Source organism: Periplaneta americana, chromosome 14, assembly GCF_040183065.1.
Source record: "Periplaneta americana isolate PAMFEO1 chromosome 14, P.americana_PAMFEO1_priV1, whole genome shotgun sequence".
NCBI classification, from domain to species: domain Eukaryota; kingdom Metazoa; phylum Arthropoda; class Insecta; order Blattodea; family Blattidae; genus Periplaneta; species Periplaneta americana.
Window position 1 is genome coordinate 77,677,182 of NC_091130.1, and position 26,044 is coordinate 77,703,225.

At 36.3% G+C, this 26,044-nt stretch overlaps 1 protein-coding gene across 15 annotated transcripts in view; it reads right to left on the reverse strand.

The window, feature by feature from the left end:
* LOC138713481 (uncharacterized) overlaps positions 1–26,044 on the reverse strand; it is a 123,448-nt gene that overhangs the window by 71,902 nt on the left and 25,502 nt on the right. For 5 of the 15 annotated variants that reach the window (XM_069845627.1, XM_069845629.1, XM_069845621.1 and 2 more), the window contains exon 2: positions 21,961–22,026. In XM_069845627.1, coding sequence (XP_069701728.1) covers positions 21,961–21,975 — 15 coding nt within the window. In that variant the 5' untranslated portion in view covers positions 21,976–22,026. Of the gene's footprint in view, positions 1–3; positions 178–3,967; positions 4,098–21,960; positions 22,027–26,044 lie in introns of those variants that run through there. The other 10 variants (XM_069845614.1, XM_069845622.1, XM_069845615.1 and 7 more) reach the window with 6 other exon arrangements.

Genomic DNA, 26,044 nt, shown 5'->3' on the forward strand with positions numbered 1-26,044 from the left:
TACCTCCTCAAGTACGCCAACAATGTGTGCGGGTCTGTGATCGTTTTTCTTCCTGGCGTACCGTGGGTGGAGGAGGCTAAAGCTCGACTTTGGGCTGTGATGCCATCGTAGTAGTAGTAGTACCGTGGGTGCAGGTGTACCACAGGGTTCAGTTCTTGGACCTCTACTTTTCACGATCTACATAAATGACATATCACAATCTATTAAACACTGTAGACATATTCTATTTGCTGACGACCTACAAATATATATCTCTGCATCTACATCGACACTAAATTACGCAATAAATGAAGTAAAAAATGACCTAAAATCAATTATTTCATGGACGAAAAAGTTTGGACTGAAATTGAACTCTGAGAAATCACAGGCAATCATAATGGGACATCAACGACTTTTAAGTAAATTAAACACAGGAGACTTATCTCCTGTTAAAATGAATGAAACTATTATCCCTTGCAGTGATAGAGTAAAAAATCTAGGAATTTATATGGACAATAACTTAAGTTGGAATACTCAAATCACACACATATGTAAAATAATTTTTATGAAAATTCACGCACTAAAAAGAATTCGAAATTTCCTTCCGTTGCTTCTCAAGAAGAATTTAGTGCAGTCGCTCTTGATGCCTCATTTTGATTACTGTGACACTCTCTACACTGACCTTAACATGAAAATGACAGACTACAGCGTGTTCATAATGCATGTGTTCGATTTATTTGCAACGTCCGTAGATCTGACCGTATCACACCTTCACTATTATGCTGTCCTGGGTCCGTCTCAAAGAGCGAAGAAGTATTCACTCTCTCACTTTACTCTTCAGTATTCTTCAAAACTCTAACCCTAGCTACTTAGCTTCTCGTTTTCAACATTTGTCCTCATATCACGAAATAGATACTCGCTCACAATACCATATCACACTCTCCATTCCTAAACACAGAACATTCTTCTACTCTTCATCTTTCACCGTCTCTGCAGCTCATCTCTGGAACTCTCTACCACAACATGTCAGAGACTGTCGGACATTGTCTAGTTTCAAAAATAAATTAAAATTGCACTTTTTCAACTCAGATTCCTTTCAGTTGTAAGTCCTTTTCTCTGCGATAGTTATGTAAAAATATAGGCTATATATTTCTTTCCTTCCTTTCCCCTTTTTTTTCCCCTTTATCAGCTGACGAATTTATTATCAGAGCCTTTTATTGTGAATTTTATTTAATTTTCTTTCTTTTTTTCTTTTTTATTATTTTATTATATTCTATTTTGTTATATTCTTCCTTACGTTTTCCATATTAATCATTTGTGCTAAATGAGTTGCTTTTGCTATATTCCAATGTATTTTAGTTTCTTTTTTTCTATTATGGTATTATTCTCATGTTGTTTACTGTCGATTTTATTATGCTATTATTATTTCTCTTTGTAATATATTAGTATTCTGTTCTGTGAATTTTTTGTTAAATTTTAACTGCTTGAATACTTTGTGACCTGGTAGAGTGTAAGAGAAGGCCCTATGGCCATAACTCTGCCAGTATAAATAAAGAATTATTATTATTATTATTATATTATTATTAGTGTAGGTGGAAGAGAAGGCAAAAACACCTAATTTATTTGAATTTATCTGGTAGTGTTATTACTCATTATTATTATTATTATTATTATTATTATTATTATTATTATTATTATTATTATTATTATTATTATTATTAGCATATAGAGTTGAGAGGCCGGAGGGAAAAAGACCTTTGGGGAGACTGAGACGTAGATGGGAGGATAATATTAAATGGATTTGAGACAGGTGGAATATGATGATAGAGACTGGATTAATCTTGCACAGGATAGGGACCGATGGCGGGCTTATGTGAGGAAGGCAATGAACCTGTGGGTTTCTTAAAAGCCATTTGTTGTTGTATTATTATTAGTGTTGTATTATTATTGTATTATTATCAGTATTTGAAAACAAATTTGAAATCAGAGCGATGATTTCTATGAGAATCCGCACTTCTAACAGACAAAAGTTGTCACTCTGCATAAAAAGTCCGTCACGCAAACCCCCGCATTAAACTCGCCGTAACTCGCAAACCGGTACAGGTTTTGAATATCAGCCACTTTTAAAAGTAATTTCCATTCTTTCTAAACATTTCTCTCGCTTTGACCCCCCCATCTAACGTGAAAAATACAAAAGTTTGTCGCTTATCAACTTTTGATATGTCAATGTCTATTTTGAACGGGTGACTTCGAAATTAGTAATTTTTTTCTCACTGTCCAAAAAAGATTTTGATTGCAAATTTTTTCTATGCTTTCCTTAGACATTTATATAATGAATCCTAAAAAATTACAGTACAATTGATTGTCTCACATAGGAGCTACGACATTGTTTGAGAGCATAGACTACTTCTCTATTCTTGATGACGCCGGCAAACTGACGGTCACTTGTCGAACTCATCACTACAGGCAGGCTGGGTCACACAGGTCAGGCCGAACAGTCATAACACTTAACACTTCTTTCTTAACATATCGAGGTATAGGTCTCGCAAGCACGGAATACCGACGGAAGGAATGCGAATCAAACACTGCGATAAGGAAGAGCGGGCGACAGGAAAGGTCACGAGATAACTTGAATGATACTCAAGAGTACAGTCGGAAGAGAAATGACATCGATAGAATCAGTCTTGCGTTGTGATAGTCACATTACGACTTTAATTTGTTACATTGCATGTGAATGCGTGTCTTGTATAGCACGGTATTATTATTTCATTCGTAAACATATGTTGCGAGTTTAATTAGTTACGAATTTTTCTCTTGCTACGTTCTTTATTTCCACAGCGATGTCCTCACTTGTTCATCTTCTTGGAAGAGACAGTACTTCCATCGGCTCGCACGTCTCCCCTCCTCGGCGTGCCTACATACACACGTCAAAACAGACAGCAACGCCACCATTGGTTTTCGGTAATCGTTTCTTGCGCGAGCTATACACTCCGTCTTATAAACATAATATTCTTCCCCAAGCCCCGTTTATACTAACTACTACGTCTGTTGAACTACAACAATCCCATGATGATTTATATTTTATTGACATGAGTGTCCCTCAATTACGAGCATAGATATTATTTTCATTCTACCTCTTCCCTCTTCCCCTCCTATGCACATTTGTGATTAAATTTCTTTCTTATGACGCAACACAAAGATCGCTCACTATCCAAACAACCAAGGACAGGGACCTATAATGTTGAATCGAGCTGTAACAATAAGTGCACTGTAAAGGGTCTATTTCAGTATAGTTTTATGTTATGAAGAATGGTTTCCCTAGCAACAAGTTTTTGTGTGGGAATTCTGTCAAGGCCTAACAACAAAAACTGTAACTACAACAAAAAACACGATCCTACAAAAAAGGATATTATATCTTAATATTTACACAGGAACAGATTGCATAGTCTAAACTGTGGAGCAACGGTTAGCATGCCTGACAGTGAAACGAGTTGACCCGGGTTTAAATCCTGGTTGGGATAAGTTTAAGTCGGCCATAAATGTTTCATGAAATAAGTAAATGCGGTTTGAAAAGGGCGCTTCAGCTGCTATGGCTATTTGTGCCCTTATCTAATTAAAAAAAACACAAACACAAACAATACCATAACCTGAATATGAACACGCACCACAAATGTTGTCACATTAAAAGAGGTAGGCCTATACAAATGCATTACGAGCAAAGTGGTTAGTAAAGCATCATAAAAATAAACCATTCTTAGAGCATAGACAGTGTTTAAATAGAACCAATAAAATAATAAAACAAATAAAACCAGGAACAAATTAGCTGCAGATTTCTAAGCAATACAATTCTATAAAACATTTGGTTATAAAGTCCGAAATGCCAAGTTTCAGTAAAACATGTAGGCTAGGCTATAAAACAACAAAAGTAACCTCCGGATGTAAAAGGTCCGGAAGGTAAGCAACAAAGGGTCAATAAAAACTAAACCACCTTGTCAAGTCTTGTGCTGGATAAAAACCTCAGAACTGAATTTGTACAACTACAATCATTTCCAAGAGCGTCACGTAGGTTCCGCCGAATTGCATATTGACGACGGACATGTTCCCGCATCAAGCCAGTGTTGCCAACACATAAATTGTATTCCCGTCAGTCTAACACCTGGAAATCCGTCAAAATAAGTTAAAACCCACTCAATATATACAAATAAAAGCAAATATTAACGCAACTTCCTCACTAATCTTGATTAAAATAATAATAATTCATACACACGTCACTTTTGACGGAATTTCCGTCCTGTTGGCAACATTGCATCACGCTCGTTTGTTTTTCTGTCCGACTGATTGCTGCGTGACGTCATGTGGTATGAAGCGCAGCGCGGAATGAATTAGGTAGCCTGCCCTTGCTAGCTTAGCTTTCCTCTCTCTTCTTAATCCGCTGTTTTCTTATCTCCCATCTATTCACACATCTTTCTCCATTCCCTTACTAGAACAGCGGTGACCAAAACTCGAGCTGCAGTGATTATATGCGACAGACAGCCTATAAAGTAAGGAGACGGAGGAGGCATGAAAGCTACAACCAGTGGTGGTTCCTGTATTGACATCTTGATCAATCCCGCGGATAAAAATCTCAAGCTTTGCTGTATCATTAATGTCACTGCTGTCATCAAGAGCCAGCGAATAATATACGATTTTTCTTGCTTCTTTTTTTAATCTTCCTCTTGAATATAATCAGGGATTTTCTAAATTCTTCTCTCGATACTTGGTCGAGAAATTCGTAGTTTTTAAAAATTAAAAACTTCTTATGGACAAGTTATTTAAGTTATTTTAATCATTACTCTTTTGGGAATTCTATTCCATTAAAAGGCTTTAGAGCAAGAGATATTTCAAACCCCAATACATGTATTTATCTCATCTTTCTCTTCCTGGCTATGATTTAAGACATGTCAATTCCTGGCGTTTAACAGTTCGTTGACACATAATATTGAATCAGTTTTTCTACAATATTATTATTAAATGAATAACTAATAAACAGTTACCCTCACCGAAAGATTGAGAAGATTAAAACTGAGATAAAACCTAATAATTTTATCCTTTTAGGAAGAAGAACTAAAAATATCAATATTCATGCACGTACAGTATAGAAGATTTATAGAAACACATATTTAATGGTCAGTAATAATTTTTATTTATTTAATGCAGAGTTGTAGAGTTTATCTTTAGCCGTGATAATGGCAACATGCAATATTCAAAAGTGAACGCCCATAAGGACCACCTACAAAGCAAGTAAACAAATGTACAAAAAAAAACAAACAAACAGTGAGAAGAGTTCATGAATAGATATATAACATGAAAGGAAGAGTAACAAATGTTATATTTGGAGGGCCATCATCTTCTCTCTTGCTTCCCAATACTTCTCTACCAGTGTTGTTGAGGACAGATTGGGACAATCCATTAAATGGTCTGAGTCTGTTACGATGTTCTGGTTGCAGAGTGGGCAGTTAGGATTCTGGAGTAAACCAATGCGGCATAGATGTTTACCCAAGCAATCATGTCCAGTTGCTAATTGGAATTTGGCAACTGCTTCTCTCCTTGGCCAAACTGGTACCGAAGTTACATTGTCTTTCCATTCAGAGGTGATTATGTTATCTCGCAGAGATTTTTTATAAGTGTCCTTTACCTTCTGTCGTATGATGCTCGGCTGTATGGTACTTCACAAACATAGGGCAGGATTTTAGTGCCTTTAATAATAATAATAATAATAATAATAATAATAATAATAATAATAATAATAATAATACATTATTCAGCGTGGCAATTAATCTTTCTATATACTCCTAATTGAACTGTTGAGCAAAGTAAACATATTACATTTTGTCCGACAGAACAACAAAGTTATCCTTCTCATTCTTTACGAAACCACCTCTTACTGCTTGTAGAGACAGAGTTTATAGAGCGACTTGATACCGTCACTGCTTGCCTTCAGTACGTGAATGAAACACACAGCAATGTACAGGAAACTCCTCGAACCTGTTTGAATGTCTGTGATTACATGATGCAATCACGACAACCGCTCTGGTCACCGATGCTTTAGAATATAAACAATGGACACGAAATTGTGACCTCAGAGTTGTATTATTGGTGTACGACGTACAGTACGTGACCATTTCAATGTGCAGACTGGGTGTCGGCAAAACTATTAAGAAAGTCATAAACACATGAAAAGGTGCGGTACTTTGGTCCTCTGTTATGAATTCGGGTGGTCCCTGGCTGGGTTACAGGCGCGGCGCCAGAAATGCAGAGAAAATATGACGAGAAACTTCACGTTCATAGTGCTTTAAATTCCTCTTTTGTTGTTGAGAGTAGAGTGGGAAGTCGGTAGACAGGTAGGGTAATAAATTTCATTAAATTGTCGGGAGAAAAAATGAAAGGCGATTGCCATGTGTCATTTCCAAACTCTGAGATTTTCAGCTATAGTGTGATACGCAATTCGTTTGAATTTTATTTTTTCTTCTGTCTTTTTTGAATGACCACAAGGGCAGACCTCGAGGACCACAGGTGGTCCGCGGACCAAAGTTTGAGAAACACTGTACTAGACTGTATATACTACCCTTGCTAGCTTAGCTTTCCTCTCTCTTCCTAATCCACTGTTTTCTTATCTCCCGTCTATTCACACATCTTTCTCCATTCCTTTAGAATATAAACAATGGATATCGGCATAAACATTATTAGAGTTTGGTTCCAGACGAAATACAGCTTCAATTTTCTGTGATTTTCTCAAATGTTAAGACGTCTTACTAGTTGAGGATGAGAAGTTAAAAGCTGTATTTTCTGTGCTGTAGCACAGTGCCGTAATTATGGGTTTAAAAATGTCAATATTATGCATCACAGGTTTCCAGAAGGATTTCTCGTTGTAAACGCACTGATATGTTTAATTCAGACAATTTTCGCGTATATTTCGAGCATTTCCTTTCTGCGGATAATGAAAAGGATTTGAAAAATGAACTTTTAGGTTTGTCTAGCAAGAAAACACTGCACCCAAATGCTGTGTCTTCGCAGAATATTAAAAACTGACACGGATACACGTTTACTGAGGGTCCTAGTACAAGCACAAGCGAAACAACAACACAGATATTCATCCCTTACTTTCATATGATTCTCCGATAAATTATAAATGACGCTTTAAGTACCGGTACTTAATATTCTCTAGAATTCAAATCGGGCCTAAAGGTATTTGAATATTTTAGAAAACTATTAACGTTCTGGTTCGTTCTAGAGGTCTCTACTGAACTAGATGTATCTAAGACATGAAGCCATAAACGTGAGAAAATAAGCAATATCTACTCTGACTACATTATCACCCAAGAAAAGAAAACTGTCTCAGTCAACTAGTAAGGATTCAATTGTAGATAACAAAAAAGAATAATAAAATCTAAAAAATCAAATCAAAGTATTACAAAATAAAAATGCAGTTACTTTGGCAGCAGTAAAAAAAATGCAGCTCTTAAAAAAATTAAGAGGCTCACGGTATGTCGTGTCTATATAGGTAAAAAGACTGCCATCGCCGCATAAGGTAAAACGAAATGATGTTAGGAAAGAAGTTGATGAAGTCCTTTCGAAATGTTTCACTTCGGGGCAGATTCTTTGTCATTTAAATGAAAATAAAAGATTCAAATGTCCTCAGAAGACATCGCAAATTTCCTTGCATTAAGAGGGCTTTCTAAGAGGGCTTATGAATATCTTCATTTCCGCGGGAAGAGATCAGTGACTGGATCTCAATTATTGCAAAAGGCTGTCTTACACGTCCCAGCGAAGAGTGGTTGGAAAAGTGTGTGCAATTTGAAATAGTGGTTGGTGCGTTTCATGTAGCGACCTTTTCAAAAAGAAAAATATATGTCTATTAAAGTCTATTCATTAATTGAATCGGTCGGAGCTAAAAGGAACTAAGTCAAAATATGCAGTTTTACATTATGCAACCATTTCAACAATAGATGTCATGCGCATCGAAAGGTGGAAGAAGGAACTAAGTCAGACTTTTAAATGTTCTTTGGTCTTCTATAACATAAAAATATTAATATAAGAATATATACATTTGTGTTATTATTGGAATTTTTTTTGCTTCTCCTGAAAAGTTGTGAAAAGTGACTTAGTTCCTAGAAGTTTATGACAAAATAATTTCCTTGTATGTAACAACCGAACCAGGACATTTATTATCACTAATAAATATGAATGCAAGGAGTAAGCAGCAAATAATGAAAAAATACGCAGCTAAGAGAAGTAAACTTTGCGTTGCTTCATCTTCAAAGACATCGTAATCGAGTCACTATACCTGCTTTTTTTTAAGATGGAACATGACAGGTAAGCGGCCGAGCTTGGAACTACAGTGCTATGTTGCCAATATGGACTACCACGGTGCCAGTTGATGGAAGCTAGCAATTGACGTTAAGATGGCTGACGTTAAACATTCACTAATAATTGACACGAAGGTAAGAAAACAATACAAACATCGACAGAGAATTAAAGATGAAACGTACCAATGCTAACATTGTGTGCACAGTAAATGTCGCCAAGAGACTATTAAAGCACTCGCCACGTGGGAACGGTAAGTTAAGCCACTCAACCGTTGTTACCATAGCAACAGGCCTACCAAGCTATGTGACATTCAGTTGTTTTTCCGATCGCAACGCTCCTGTCATGTCCCAACTTTAAAAAAAGAACAGGTATAGACACAAAATTTTCATGCCGCACTCTCGATATAAATCCATAATTTAACATCATTTCTCATATTTCCCTCAGAATAAATACTAATATTCAATTACTTGACTAGTGTTTTCCTTCATGACTAAAATAAACTAAATGCACGTTATAGTTACTCGTACATATCCTAGGAAATGTTTTTCTTTTTCCTAATGCACGAATATTGGATGCAATTCAATAGTTTACTTTGCCGTAAAATATGCCACCAAATATAAGCAATTTCTACTCTCTTAACTTATGAATCTCTTCCAAGTGTTTATCGAATAGGCTGGAATGACATCACTTGTAGAAAAATGCGCATACACAATTCACAGTCGCGAGAAATTTAGAAATAGCAACACTTCTAACTGTATCTCGAGTCTCACTGCTTGCTTCATACCGAGTGACGTCAAAGCCGTGTAGCCAATGAGAGTTTCAAGCATAGGTGTGACATACCTAAGCTCTCTATATACATTGCTGAAGTAACTATAACGTCATTGGCTGAATGCAAGCGGCTAACTAACCCAAACACCCCTTGGCGTAACTTAATGGACTCGCCTGACCCAGGCGCACATTGTCGGCGACTGTCTAATAATCGTACTGAAGGCTGCGGTCACATTGGAGGCACGTTTAGGCAAGTAAAATGGAAGCGCCTGCGTGCCCAAGCGTGCCTGAAGAAACAAAATTAGTGAATGTTTGTTTGAAACTATTGGTGGCGCGGCAAAGGTGTTCACACTGGAAGCAAGTTACAAGCGCAAGCTTATTCACGCTTGTTCACCCGGCTCCGCCGATCAAATAAATTTGTTTTTTCTAGCACGCTTGCCTGTGTGATGTGATATTTGTAGCTGTTTTTGTGATTGATTTTTTCCAGGATGGATAGTGAAATACTAATAGCATGTAGGTATTCAAGAAAGAAGGGCAATCTGAGATGCATCTTGCAAGGACATTCTAAAATAATAAAATCAAAGAATAACTCTGGTTGTTTAAGAAGATCGGGAAAAATTCGTTTATATGAGTCGTACAGATGCAAACCCCGACATTTCCACTTTTCAGCGAAAATGAGATTTTTACGCAAAAAATTTCTCCACTTTGAAATATAAATGTTCTTCAACAATTTATAAGCAAATAGCGACAATTCTTATTCATTTGAACACTGCGAATGCACGGTTTAGATTCAAACGCAGACATTTCCTCGAAGCAGTGAGATTCAATCCTCGACATTTCCTTTAGCCAATATCTGATTCGAATTAAGTCACATGATTCCCGCCTTTGCTACCACTTATCAGTTGTACTTCGTTGTTGACGAATTGGATATTGTGACTGTGTTACTTAAAATATTACAAAGTAATAAAGTGTATTTCCTGTAGCAGGCCATAGCTATCTTCCCTCTAATAGGGTTTTCGAACACATCGAAAAAATTGTAAGGAAAAGATAAACGATTATTAACTTATTAGTCTCCGAGTATCAAAATATATTCCAGCAATTTGGTATAATAACATAACGTGGTAAAGACGCAGCAGTATGACTGAAAAAATATGGTAAATTTATGAAAATTCCTGGACAATGGCATTTCCAAGTCAACGAAGATAAAAGGATGATTCTGACTCGTGAAACTGGAATTCTGAAAATCAGAGGTGAACCATACTACAGATCTGGTCAATGAATTGTAAATTCTGTTTTCAAAAAAAGTAATAACATTGACAAGGTCAAACTTGAAATTTTGTCCTTAGGTGTGTCAGTTAAAAAAGAAAAGTGTTTTGTTATCGATTCATTACTAAAGCATCATTTCAGATATGAATGGAAGGAACAAAGTGACCTTGAGTTCTACAGGCGAGTGGTTGATAATGCAGCACACAGCAAGTCATTACTAGTGAAAGAAGAATGCCTCTGTGAAGCACAGAATGAAGCAGAGTTACTGAGGACTTGAACTATGTGCATTGCCAGTTCTAAGTATTTTTTTTCTAAATAAAAATGTTTATAATACTGTATATAAAATATAAACTAACTGTGGATACTTTAAAATAAGTTTAAAACATTTTTTTTGCAAATAAAAAAGTGTAAAAAGTGGTAGCAATTCTGAAGTAATCTTAGTACTAGATCAGCCACTGAATTAATTTTTTACTTTTGTTTTTCATTAAGGGGAGAATGTAGGTAGGTATCGATAGGTCCCTATCTCCGCCATGTTAAATTGGTGCACTTTATGTGCCTTTTTCTCTGAATGTATTTAAGGTAGAATCATGCAATTTTGCACACTAGTAGACAAGAATGTTTTTAATCATCCTTGGATTTTTCAGATTACAATGTTAGAAATATTGAAATTTTTCACCAAACATACCCACTGCTGCATGCAATTAATGAGGACGACCCCGATCGACGAGTTGAATGCTGTGAGTGGTTTGAAAACATGGTGCGCGAGGATGGAGAGTTTGTAGGGAACATTGTCTGGTCTGACGAGGCACAATTCAAATTGAATGGTACTGTAAACCGCCACAATTGTGTACTGGACCCCCGAAAATCGTCAAATCCAACAGGACAAAGCCCTCAATTTACCGGGACTTAATGTGTGTTGTGGTTTGTCCTCCGAGTTTGATTGAGCCGACTGGTGCGGTATATCTCGAGATGCTTCAGTTAATAATTGTATTTGCCATCCGAGAGCTGTATGGAGACGAGAGATTTTATCTGCAATATGATGGAGCCGCAGCCACGTACAATCGAGTTGTCAGGCGTATCTGGATGAAACTCTACCCGGACGATGGATAGGTCGAAGAGGTGCTGTCGATATCCAATACGGTCCCCACACCTAACACCATTTTCTACTTATGTTGTTTATAGGGAAACATCAGCCAGCTACACTGGATGCGCTGCGAGAACAAATGGAAATTTAACGTCATGTGCAGCTATCACACTGGACAAGTTTCGAACACCTACATTAAGTTAAAATTTCTATAAAAACGAGATTTTTGTCTCAATTTGTCCCAAAATTATTGATAAACAAATAGTGTATATATATTTTTTGGGCTACTCTGTATACTTCCAAACTCCGCAGCAATTTTAAAAATACTTCAAACAAAAATTGTTGATATAAACTATTGTTTGAAGAAAATTGGCGAATTTCAGAGTGAGCTAGGGGAACTGCGTGGCAACTTTTATGATGTTTGGTCTAAAACTGAGCCTTAAGAAAGTGAGAGGGACCTTCAAAGAAAGTGGCAACTGATTGGTATGGATGACAGAAAATCGCCACACCATGCTTTATATTATGAAATTGTTGACACTATCGCACATCAGTTAAGCAACAAATATGTCGACCAGAATCATCTAAAGTTCCTTTCTCTTCTGAATTACGAAAAGTACTATATCCAATATGTGCAAACTCCCTGATTCTGCTTTAATTTCTCGAATATGGCGAACATTTTAAATTTCCGGGATTAAGAACGGAACTCTCTGTGATATACGAGATACCTTCAAATGAATTCAGAAACCAACAAGTGTTTAGTCTAAACCAGTATCTAAACTCCAGTAGCCTGAATGAAGCATTGAAACTCATGAAATTAATTATTGTAAAAATTCCTGTTTCAGGTGATTCAGTAGAAAGGTCTTTCTCCGCATTGAAGAGAATGAAAACCACTCTCCGTAGTACGCAGTCACATAACAAACACGCTAGATTTTCCTTGATCACTATTGAAAAGCGACTGCTGAAGACCCTGAAACGAGTGCCGTTCGGCTACGTGATTGAAGTTTTCAACAAGAAGGGCCGCAGAATTGACCTCACATACAAATGAAACGGCGTGTCCTAATATTAAGGACAATTTGCATTCACTCGAAAAACAAAATGGTGATGATGATGATGATGATGATGATGATGATGATGATGATGATGATTATAGACTAATAATAATAATAATATTAATAATAATAATAATAATAATAATAATAATAATAATAATAATAATAATAATAATAATAATAATTCGCTTCCTCTTCGATCAATTTGACTTAAGAGCTCTCGCCACTGGACAAGCCGGATTTATGCCGTAATAGTACAGTTCAGTTCTACTTCGCAAAATATTTTCTTCAGTTTCAGTTCCTCAACAACCAACAATAATTATAGGTGATTGAGGAACCTGGACTGCACTCTAGAATATTTTGTCTCTGTTCTGGATGAAGTGTTGGAAGGCATTATATTCTCTGTTGCTGCCGTGAAAGATCTTTTAAGAAGATGCTGTGAAAAGATATATTGTATAGGTTACATCAGATCTATGTTTTATTTTTTATAGCATATTTATTTTACATTACAAAATCAGAAGCAAAAGAAGACAACTATTGCAATGGTAAAAATTGTTGTAAAAAATGTGACTCAGGAAGTTAAAAAAAAAAAATGTTAGGAACAATTAGGCAAATGTATAAGAGGTTATGCCAGCGTCGCCAGTGTGCCGGAATTTTGTCCCGCAGGAGTTCTTTTATAAAAAATACATGCCAGTACATCTACTGATATGAATCTGTCGCATTTAAGTACACTTAGACTAAATGCCATCGACCTGTCCGGGATCAAATCCGCAACCTCGGTCACAGAAGGCCAGGGTTATACCAACTCCGCCAACCAGACCGACGCACAGTGGTTCCAAATACAAATCTAGCAGGACAAAATTAATAACTCTCCTCGTTTCTAACAGATTTTCATAAAATTTTGTATACAAGTTACAAATGGCATTTTGCATTTGCGTGTAAACTCTGATTACGATTGGATAAAATAAATCACCCTTTCACAGGAGTTGAATTTTAAAGAATTATAATAATTTTACAAAACTGATTTTCGCAGGGATTGGAACGAAATCACAAATGCATTATATACTTTCTATTTAATTTTAATGTGTCAAAGATGCTAAAAATACACAACAGTCGTACATATTGAGTCATATATCATTTTTTAAATAAAATAGACTATATATTAATGCAATTTTAACGAAACCGCTAACTCTGGTTAAATAAACCTACATTTGAAATATTTGCAGATATTTTAGAGAGTTGTAACTCTATTAATTTTCAAACATCATCATCATAATCATCATCATCATCATCACCACCATCACCACCATTATCACCATCGTGATCCTGGAGCAGTTTCAATAGGTTTATAAAAGAGGATACACTTTTTCTACTCTTTTGACGTTAGATACGAAGACTGCTTACCATTGGGCCAGAGGAAATTCCATCAAATCCATCGTCGTATCGGCACTACAAAATTTGCGCGCGTGATAAGCTTATTCCCTGAAATTGTTGTAATCTTAATTTCGGACTTCTTGGGGTTCCTCGGACATCATCCCAACAGAAGTACGGCTTCCTTATGCACACTTTGAGGCATATAATACCACTTATATTTCTGAATGTATAATTTTATAGTGCCCAAACAGTATTTTTTCAAACTCTCCAATATTAATGCTGTACCCACTGGCGATTGTTTTAAGCAGTGGTCGGCAAAGATTACGTCATATAAAATGCAGCCCGCAATACACAGCGAAGGGGAATGTAGGAGAGAAGGATATCCAGATTGCTTAACGTTCAATGAACAAGTGTTGGCTAAGGGAAGGGAAATCATGCCTTACACCTCCGCCTTGCTTGTATATTAAGGGGCTGATTCGCGAGTTACGAAATAACCACTGGTTTTAAAGATGGTGCCAAATCACCGAATCAAGCCTTCATCTATGCCAGTAGTTTCCGAAGCCAAATCTGGATCTTCAAAGAACCTCCGCGCGCTAATCCCGTGATTAGTGGTACCAAATTCTGGTTCGGGAATGTCGACAAGAAGTCCCATATCTTTACGTAAGCGATCTTGTTTTCTTTTCTTTTCTTTCATTCATTTTCGTGGCCCTTTCTGAGTAAAAACTTAACACTTGCTTTACCATTTCTGCTATATCAGGCCTATATGTTGATCTCAAATCCATTTCTGCGACAAGTGCAATCTCATCAACCAAGTGTGTTTTCAGCAAAGGCTTCTGACTTTTCTCAGCACATTCATGAAACGGCTTTTGTGGACGATCTTTGTTTTTTTCGTTGCTAGACACAGTCTATTTTTTTTAAATCATTTTAACACCTAACCAATCCTTGTATTTCCTTAAGACAGTTTTTTAATACATAGAGGCAATTAGTCCATTGCTCTTTAAGTTTCATTCAGAATTCAGCACTTTTTTCTGCACTAATTTACGATCATGTCCCTCAGAATCTCCTAAACCATTTCAATTAATACATACTCACACACACAGGCTAATCTTCTTAAAATATTATTTTCTTTTCACGAAATGTCAACTAGTTCTCTTCTTAGAATTCCGTCCACCATCACTAAAACATAAATAAAAGGAGAAGGTGGTTGAAGTTAGTTATAAAACCTTTGTAATTACATACCTAAATGACTAATGTAAATGCTGAACCTGCTTTGATAGTGGTCTTTTGTGGCCTTTGATTTTGCGGGCCTGCTACAGCAAATAAAATTTTAAAAATTTTCATGGAACACTTCTCTGTGTATTAATGAGTATTATAACTAAATAACACAATGTTAAAGTTCGAAAATGCACTAGAAATGTAGAGAAATGCCTGTAGTTACATTCATCGAAACTCGAAGGGGATTGGCAATATATTATATCTTCACACATCGATGTTCCGAAGGTAACTTGCCGAGCGATGCTAACGAGAAGAGAATGTCTGTGCTGAACCCTTGACTTCTATCTGCTCCTGCGCAGACCACAATAATTTTTATGGAAAACTGAATACGAATTGTAGATACACGACTATTTAGGATTATAGAACTGCAATATTTATATTGTTTTGAAGCTCAAACATTTATACCTTTTGCCCAGTCAGATTTGAGTTTGGAACCACTGTGCGACGGTTGTGATTAATAGAGAAGGTACACTGTACAGTATATCTTCCTCGAGTCGTGGATTTTATTAGTAATCAGATACTAGGCCTATAATGCAAAACATAAAATACAGTTTCAGCAATTTTCCACGTACAGTAAGTTAAACCATTTATTATTAAATCTTGAGGCATGTGATTTGATAAATTACTGTCGGAAAGTCGAATTTTACACAATTCATGTTAAGGTTATAGTTAGGCCTACTGTATAAATGTTATTTAATGAAGTTCCTTTCCAAAATATTCCACAAACCATGAGCATTCTTTCACTTTCTGTATAACACAGTTATATGATATTCATTACTGTAATACATCGTACAGTACATCATACATTCATAAATAAATTGCTGAATTCAATAATTAAAATACTACAGTATTTTTAAAGTTATGTACACCACATTAATATAAACATTGTGTTGTAATTTGTAGACCAACACAGAGCAGGCCGTGAGTAGCCTTTTTACTCTTCCATGAACTGAGAAGTATCGAACATTCGTAATACAGCTAGACACGCCTTCATTGGAATAGCCAATCACAGGAAGGATTAATTCCTTTCCTCAAACCTCTCGTCACGCATACAGAGTAATTCAGACCACCTGTAACAGTTATTTATTTAGAAAGCTAGTGCATTAAAATTTTCGAGACAAAAAATATTTACAACTAAAACACATGTGATCTTTCACTTGATCTTGATTTCATCCATCAGCTCTAACAGGAAGTAGGGTCAGTGGTAGTGCTGCTTATGATTAGGTTTTTCTCCGGAGCAGTTGTTTGTGCGCTTTCAATCGGAGATCTCCGGTTACCTCCGATTGATGCCGCGCAGGTTGTATATGTGCTGTGGCGCAGACATACGCTTTCCGCTGAGCATTCCTTTAATCGGATCAGGTAGTGACGTCCGCGTATCTTTTAGAATAAGTGTGTAATTTTTTGTTGTTTATTTTCTCTTTTTTATTTACCTCTCTCTCTCTCTTTTCTTCGACTCTTCTTTTTTCTTGTTTTGCCTGAAGTACTATGTAAGCTGACAGATTTTTTTTTTATAGTTTTGAAATTCATAGTATATGTGGAAAGGCGTATTAATTTTATGTCATTGATCAAATTAATGACATAAAAATTAACTGAAAACTAACGCAGAAGTAAAGCTTTTCAGTAGCTAATGTAAACATTTATAATTTTCCTGGAAACACTCGTTTATTTACAAACAGTTTTTGTCAATTATTATTCTAATCAGTTTAGTTTAACATAAAATATATTGAGGGAGTTTCAGAATGGAACAAAAGAAACGTGTGGTATCAATGGGTTAAAGTTTACTGTCCAAAATAATTTATTAAAATTCTTCACCAGACAGCATTGTGATCATTGTGTTAAAGGGTGTCAGTATTTGAACTGTCTCTTCTAAAACGCGTCACTCTTCCTCTGTAATAAAAAATATAAGAGGATACCAACTTGAAGATCATTGTAATTATATTATTACCACACGTTTCTTTAGTTTCAGAATGAAACTCAATATTTTAATCTGATAACTCAAGTTGCCTTTTAAATATTCCATAATTATGTATGATTTTTATTGCCTCGAAAGTTACGTTTTATAGAAATTTCAAGACTTTTTTTCTAGATTGTGGACCTTTGGAACAATAGCACTAAAGCAGTTTAAAAATCGTATCAAATGTTTTGCGTAAGTTTAAAACTACGAAAACGATATCACTAATTAACCGTCAATGTGTATCTGAATGCTAATCATTTATTTTTGACAGCAAGTACGAGTACTACAACCGCGGCTCTTAATATTAGCCAAAACACTTACATACCTACAATTTTAAAATTTAGACCTACTCAGAGAATCTATCTAACCTGGTCCACGCCATAGCGATTTCCAAGTACGGACCTGTTAGCGTCCTATGGCTTTTCTGGCAACACAATCACCAACTCATATTTCATTTCAAGTAAGCGGCTCATCACTGAAGTTTGGAGTTTCATCTCGTAACAATATGCTGGATCAATCCTAGAGGGTCCTTTTTTGCTGAAATTCTTCTGCTTTTCAGTTTTTCATTCGCAATGTTACTCTGTCTGCACATAAAACCACGAAATTATTTATTAGAACTTTTATATATAAATCAGAGTGAACACGCTTTTAAAAGAGTTGAAAAGTGTTTAGAATAGTTAAATTTACAGACTTAGTTTATTCAAGTTCGCGATTGTGCGATCGCTTCAAATGGTCTAACAAATTCGAAGTACCACCACCCTTAGAGTAAATTCGCCGACAAAGTTAACAGCGTGCGACTTTATTATTATCTCCAACTAAATTACGGATATACGATTTGGTGCCATTTTATTCCACTCACAACTACCCTCAGTCCGTACGCGCCGGTCGTCCTTGAGCTCTACGTCCTCCAACTTCGCTGGAGAGCTTTATTCGTAATCTCCAATTCATCCGCGGCAGTAGTCACTCCGATGAGCAGCACTAGTCAGTGGCGTATCACTCTAAAATTTCAAATGGGAGTCGGGGTCAAATAAGGTACCATTTGATAGAGCTCTTCAAAACAAACAACTTTCATGGGAAACGTTATTAATTCCTACTCTTTCAATGAGAAAACGTATGAAAAGGCAATGGATGATTCGGACCACACGTAAGTCATCTATTTCGGAAACTTGTGCATTAACATTTTCGAGACAAAAATGTTTATAACTAAGTCACATGTGAACTTCCACTTGAGCTTGATTCCATCAATCAGCCCTAATAGAAAGTATATCAGTGACGTATTATTTCCAAATTTCAAATGGGAGTCGGGTCAAATAAGGTACCATTTGATAGAGCTCTTCAAAAAAAAAACAAGTTTCATAGGAAACGTTTTTATTAATTCGTACTCTTTCAATGAGAAAACATACGAGAAGGCAATGCCATTAGTATTGAGAAATGATACAAGAAAAAAATATAAACAAGTTAAGTCCATTTAATGTTGACATAGTAGACACAAACAATTACCTAGCTTTGTACCTACAGTACGTACGGCCAGGTCTACATGTACAATGCACTTAGCCAGGTAATAAGCTCGGTGGAACTGCCCAACAAAGTAGGCCTACATTAAGAAGGAAGTGTTTTGTTTCCTCTGTATCTAAGTATGTACATTTTTAAACTTTGCCAATTACTTTTGTGACTAATAAAATAAGTACCTAAAAGTTAAGAGTGATTACAAATACCTCCTGCGTACTACAAACAGTAATGGTTTACATAAATCAAAAAGGTTTTGATATGTTGATGATATTGGGCGAATCTCGTAGAAACTTCCGGGCTGCCGAGAGTCTGTACCCGCAAAGTGCTCGTCAATTTTGCAATGTTTTCATGCGTCTTGCTGCTTGTGTACAAGCAACTGGACAGCTGCAGCATAACCATAATCAAAAGATGTAACAGACGACCTGTGCAAGACGAGAGATCAGCTGACGTCTTTGCTGCCGTTCTTGTCAATCCTCATGACTCGACCAGGAGAATTGCTAGGGAATCTGATATTAGTCACACAACGGTGTGGAAGCTTATGAATGTCAGTAAATACCATCCTTACCACATCAATATGCACCAGCAACTTGAAGGAGAAGATTTTCAGACTCTTGTGGTTTTCTGCAATTAGTTGTCAGGTAAAAACCTTCGGTTTCATCGCAGTATTCTTTGCACAGATGAAGCGACATTCAAGAGCAATGGGGATGTCAATATCCATAATGCTCACTACCGGTCTCAAGTCAATCCTCTCTGGCTGAGAGAAGTGGACAACCAACAGTGTCAATATCTGGTGTGGCATCTTCGGACACCGAATCATTCATTCATTCATTTATTATATTCCATAGATCTTACATGAGCAATGAAGCTTTAAGATGTGGAAAAAGTCCAAATTTTATAATATTACAATTATAATTTTTACACATTTTTACAGTATTTTCCAATTTTTACAATTTTAAAATTTAGTAATTTTGTACAATGATGAGGTTAGGTCCGAGGATTCGCCAAAAGATTACCCGGCATTTGCCTTTTGGTTGGGGAAAACCTCGGAAAAATCCAACCAGGTAATCAAATCAAAGGGTTGAGTGTCAATCATTGGACCTTTGAAGGTGCTCTGAATAGTGTCATGTATGCTGACTTCCTGAAGAACATCCTCCACCAGCTTTTGGAAGACGTACCACTGGCAACACGAGCAGTACAGTAATGTGGCGTCAGCAGGATGCGGTGCGTTGTGCAGGTCTCTGCTTTGGCCTGTGTTATCTGCGATGTATCCCAAGAATTTTTACGGACGTGAATCATTCGTGGAAGAATATAGCCGATAGCGAGTGCTTCAGTATCAAAGAGTTGCCCTCGTTAACCTTCGAGTGGGACGGTAGTTTGTTAATTAGATCCAGATATGTTGTCCCTTCAAGTAAATCTTCTGATTTGGAGTTGTCTGGATTCTGAAGCTGTCATATGTACGTACATACATCAGTCGCCATACCTATGAATCACGTATCGGTCTGAGATGGCGATTTCTCGTAGATGTGATTTTGTAATTATAGTCACAGTCGGAACCAGTAACAAACCTAACATAGTGACAAAATCACAGGTCTGCAAATCACACCCCATCACTACTTTCCATTGCAGAATTTGAATAAGTACTGGACTAAAAAAATCACATTCTGGGATGATATATTCTAAATAACGTGTATTTAATTATACACACAATGGAGCTTTTTATTGACCTTACTACGACTATTGGTTTTCCAGTATATAATCTCTAAACGTGATGCGTATAAAGTCATACTGCCGCATCGCACCGCAGCAAGTCCATTTTTTCTTCAGTTAATCACGTTACATTCACTATAATTCTTGTATGTATGTATGTATGTATGTATGTATGTATGTATGTATGTATGTATGTATGTATGTATGTATGTATGTATGTATGTATGTATGTATGTATGTATGTATGTATGTATGTATGTATGTATGTATATATCTACAGCTTGTACGTAAACGGATGTTGCCAAGTTTACATAAGAAGTTTATGCAAGATGCGGGAAGTTTAAAATACTCGATTGTGATATTATACATTCCCACTACGTCAATACGGTATTAAATAATAAAACTAGTCGTGCATTAATGGAAACAAGGTGTTCACGTGCTCTTATTGACGCACCGCCACTGCGTACAAGGAGTTTTGGCGATCGTGTGATCAGTAGGTACTTTCCAACAATATGGCCTTCACGATGTCTAGATCTCAATCCGGCAGACTTCCGGTTGTGGGGTTACCTTAAAGAAGTAGTTTTCATGATACACCCAACAAACCTACAGTTGCTGTCTCGCAAGAAATTGGGAATACGGGCATTCTCTGCAAAACGCTGTGCATAGTATCGCAGAATGAATGGCGTTTATTAAACAAGACAAAGGCGGACATAGGCGTATTCCCAATATTCCCAATTTTTGTAAAAGTCAAACCCCATTATTTTCCCAACACAGTGATGTTTTCTATCTCAATTATTGTAATATTTATAGCGCTTTAAAGTTTGAAGTGACAGTTTCGGTATAATTATTCTTTTAATTTATATTCGTTTTTATTATTAACAGATTTCTGCTTTCAAACAAAGTAGCTATCTCTATGCTCTTCTCGAAAGTATTTTCACAAGTTAATATTTCCATCATTTCTTTTAAAATCAACAGTTCCAGTATTTCTTTACAAATTGGTAAGAATTGAAGAAATAATCCATATGAAAAATTCTGATCCACAAATTTGGGACTACGCTTCATCATTCCTCCCTTTTTACCCTTTCGGACAAAGTGATTCGTATCTATATTATCAGTTATTATGTTTCCCTTGTAAAATTAAAGAAATTAGAGATAACTTTTGAAAAAGCTCCTCACATATTAATGTATTGCCAATTTAAATCCTTGTGGTTTCTTTTGAAGCAGGTGTGCATGATTTCACTTATTGCATATAGATGTAGTGATAATTCTCTGTAAGTGAGTTGCGAGTCTACTCGGTGTAAATAATATAGCGTTTTTGGAAGAGAAAATGCATGAGTCAAATCGATAGATATTGTTGGAATGTCAATTCAAATAAGCAAAGTGAGTACATGCTATGACTTTGCATAATTTTCGATTCTTAAATTTCTACTTATTACTTAACATTTTGAAGTTCCAGAACTCCATAACTTAAACTCCACGAACCACCGACAGAAGTATATATTGCAGACTATGTATTGCTGTTACAGCATCAAATAAATTATTTTACATTAATTCTGTTATTTTATACAAATTTAACACCAGTGAATATTTCACAAAGCTCATTAAAATGTGTGTTTAAAAAAGAAATGATTACTTTAGTTTACACTTACGTCATCGGAGTCCATTTTGTGTGTATTGTATTTCGCCACTCATTTCTGCATGACCATCTAAGTTTCCTGTTGAAATAAACATGAATTTCAATAAAATGCAATTGCTTATAAAAAAAAACCTGAGTTTTGCTGCAACTCTGTTATCTCTAACATAATATCATATTATGATAATCATATTTCCAGAATACAAAATGGGAAAGAACGGTGCATACTCAGTAGGGTCTGCATAAAATGAAGGGTATAATTATTATATCTGTGGTGTTTGGACAGAACATGATAACTTCAAAATGGCTATTTTCTACTATCTACACCTACCGGTAGGTTACTTAGAAGCTATAGAAAAACATGAGAATGTGCATATAATTAAAAAGTGCCCTAACGTAAGGGTGAAAAGTAATTAAACCGACAAACTGCGGGAGATTGTATGCGACACCAAAACAAACGGTTTTCTCTAATATCATATTTTCTTCAGAGGCTTTATTAAACCGGCAGAGGGCATATACGTTCTTCAGTTTATGACCACTATACAAATTCAAATTTTGTGCGTGACAACTTGAACAATTTCCGGGGCAATGGATTGGCAGAGATGGTTCTGTACCTTGGCCTCCCCGATCTCCTGATTTGACTCCTCGGTTTTTTTTTGTGTGGGGACAGATGCGTAATCTTGTTTACGCAACCCCAGTTGAATCAGAAGATGCTCTGGTGGCCCGGATATTTGCTGCAGTAGAGAAATAAACGATAATCCTGAAGTCTTTCACCGCGTTAGACAATCCATGTCCTGTTGATGTAACCTTTGTGTAGAGATCAATAGAGGTATTTTTGAACATCTTTTGCAGTGATTTTGGTGTGTAAATGTTTTTTTAACATCTTTTACAGTGATTTTGGTGTGTAAAAATTTTATAAGAGACCCAAGCAATAAAGCATGACAATGGCTTTTGTTTCATTAAGATCTGGTGTCCTCTCGAAATAGTGCCTCATAGCACAATATGACATCAGAGAAAACTGTTTGTTTTGGTGTCCGATACAACCTCCCGGAGTTTGTCGGTTTAATTACTTTTCACCCTGTATGTTAATTTCATTCACATTTGTATGTAAACTATAATTCTGACTTTTAAAGTAAAAGTGAAAATAAAAATGATTGTATCTCAAAACAGTTTTTTGGAGTTATCATGTGCTGACCAAACAACACATATTATATTGCAAAGCTTTCATATATGTTCTTTAAACATTGAGCTAACGTGTATCACATAGTCCGTCCAACCACGGCGCGAACCAGAGACCTGCAAGAGAGCGAGCGCGGGATATCGTTATCAGTCCAGGAAGGCACTGACGGAATGAATAGCGATCATATACGAATATTTCCGATAAATCACGAAGTAAATAACACACCGAGCGATCGGGTCTGACGACGAGCGCTCGGTGTTCATGAGTGCTCTTCCGGTAGCAGTACGCAGTAGGTGAATTGTAGGCTTGTCTAATCAGTACGTTACATCAAAACGAATGTGAAGATGATTCAATAGTATCGACGTCGATCTCAAGCAGAGGCTCGGACACCGTCTCTGTTGATGGTAAAAGATTACAAGACACGATGTCAAAAGTATATGCCGAAAATAAAGTTAAATCAGCAGAGTCAGAGTAGTGGAAAAAAAGGGAAAGTAGTTACTATCTCTGCTTGGACTAAATTCGGAGAAGTAAGGGATAAGAATACCTTAAAGTACATAGGATTGTCCACACCTGTGGAGTAACGGTCAGCGCGAAACCAGGTGGCCCGGGTTCGAATCCCGGTCGGGGCAAGTTACCTGGTTAACGTTTTTTCCGGGGTTTTCCCTCAACCCAGTACGAGCAAATGCTGGGTAACTTTCGGTGCTGGACCCCAGACTCATTTCACCGGCATTATCACCTTCATTTCATTCAGACGCTAAATAACCTAAGCTGTTGATAAAGCGTCGTAAAATAACCTACTAAAATCAAAAATAAAAATATTCCCAAGTTAATATGAGTAAAGTTCATATTACGTTCGAGATGAAACAAAATATATCGCTACTAATTTATTATTTGCATTTCATACTTCGATAGACAGTTTTAGTTATCACGTATTAAATGTAATTTCTCGGTTTTATATACATTTTATAGTAATATAACCAAACATTTCATTTGCATTTACAATATTATTACGATTAAATTTGTGTCTCAGTCTGTTTTTGAAGTTAAATGTTAAACTGAGTAGGAATGAAATATATTTATACAGAAAATCATTTCAGGCTCTTTCAATCTAAACAAAGAAAAATGTATAATTAATTAAATTTCCACTAAAATATATAATTGTTGAAAACAATCGAATGATTTCTATGATTATTCCATTGTAGGATTAAATCATTCGAATGCATGAATGAATTGTTCAATAACATTGCAGTATGTTGATTAGTCATTCTATACGTAGGTCTATAGCCTGAGAGCAGCGCTCTTTTTTCTTATCGCCATGTAGGTCAGGTGTTTAATTTAATGAAGATCAGGGTCAGATACTGAGGCTGTTAGAAGAGTCAGTACGCTACAACCACACAGAACATTCGAAGCTTATCATTCTATTTTTGCGTCATATGATTCTGAACTCGAAGCTCTTATCATTATCTTAAAATGGAACACATTCTGTTATGCGAGTACATATTTTGTGTAACTTCATACGGCTTGTTGTGGTGGTAAGCAAAATCAATGAATAATCGAGTGATATTGTGAATATTTCTATTATTTCGAATGGTTTTGATAATCAAATGAATTCATTCGATTTTTACCAATGATGTACTACATAGTACTATAGCTTACTGCTTCGCGTATAGTAGTTGAAGCGAGCGCTCGTTCTGACAGGGGAGCGATCCCCCGGGCGAGCTCGAGCGAGCGCAGGCCAAACCCGAGCTCGAGCGATTAGACACGAAGAGCATTCGGTAAAACCGATCTCAGATATCGTTAAGCATCGCTCTCTTGCAGGTCTCTGGCGCGAACAGCCCACGAAAGGTCAAGACTAGCAAGCTGGCTATTGGCCTCACTTCCACGTGCCTCAGCAGAGGTAAACAATCATTGGCCTACAGGTGAAACACACTAAGTCGAAAATCATAGTTTTGAGATAAAGGCGATTGAATAATTTCGTTGATATTTAAACTGTATTTGCCGCTATATTTACGAACATTTCAACAAATTTTCTTTGCTGGTATCACCGTAGTTATAATTTGCAGGAAAAAATTACTAATTGTTAATTATTTTGTGCTATTTATATTAAATTAATGAGAGATGTTGTTGTCTTAATGTATTTCTCCTGACAGCGGACACTTAATGTGTTTCACCTGACTATTTTAGGCAGTGGACATCTAATTTCAACAGTTGCTGTTGACTCTCCTGCTTAATGAAAATGGAAATGCCCAATGTCTTAGTGTTACTTTTCATACAGTTACTGGCATTTTATCCCAATATACAGTTTACGATATGTTCAGAATTAACAAAACTAGCTGATACATTGGCATAGTTGAAATTGTTTTGGTTCGAAAACTATTATAGACTCGGTAATTTATTGAGACAATGAAACGGCTTCTCTTTCCAGATCCATTGGAAATAGAAAAGATTTAAGCAAATTACATTAAATTTAAATTGTTTCTTTTGGAAATCAAGTAGGCCCAACATATTGTATACTATTATTGATGATACAAAAAAAATGAAAAAAAAAAACAAATAAGAAAAAACACCAAATATAAGTCCACACCTGTGGAGTAACGGTTAGCGCGTCTGGCCGCGAAACCAGGTGGCTCAGGTTCGAATCCCGGTTGGGGCAAGTTACCTGGTTGAGGTTTTTTCCGAGGTTTTCCCTCAACCCAATATGAGCAAATGTTGGACAACTATCGGTGCTGGACCCTGGACTCATTTCACCGGCATTATCACCTTCATCTCATTCAGACGCTAAATAACCTAAGTTGTTGATACAGCGTCGTAAAATAACCTACTAAAAACACCAACTAGACTGGAATAATACTATTGATTCATGATTAACAAATTTTTTCACACATTGCAGTGTCAAAATGAAAATATAATTATGTTTTCA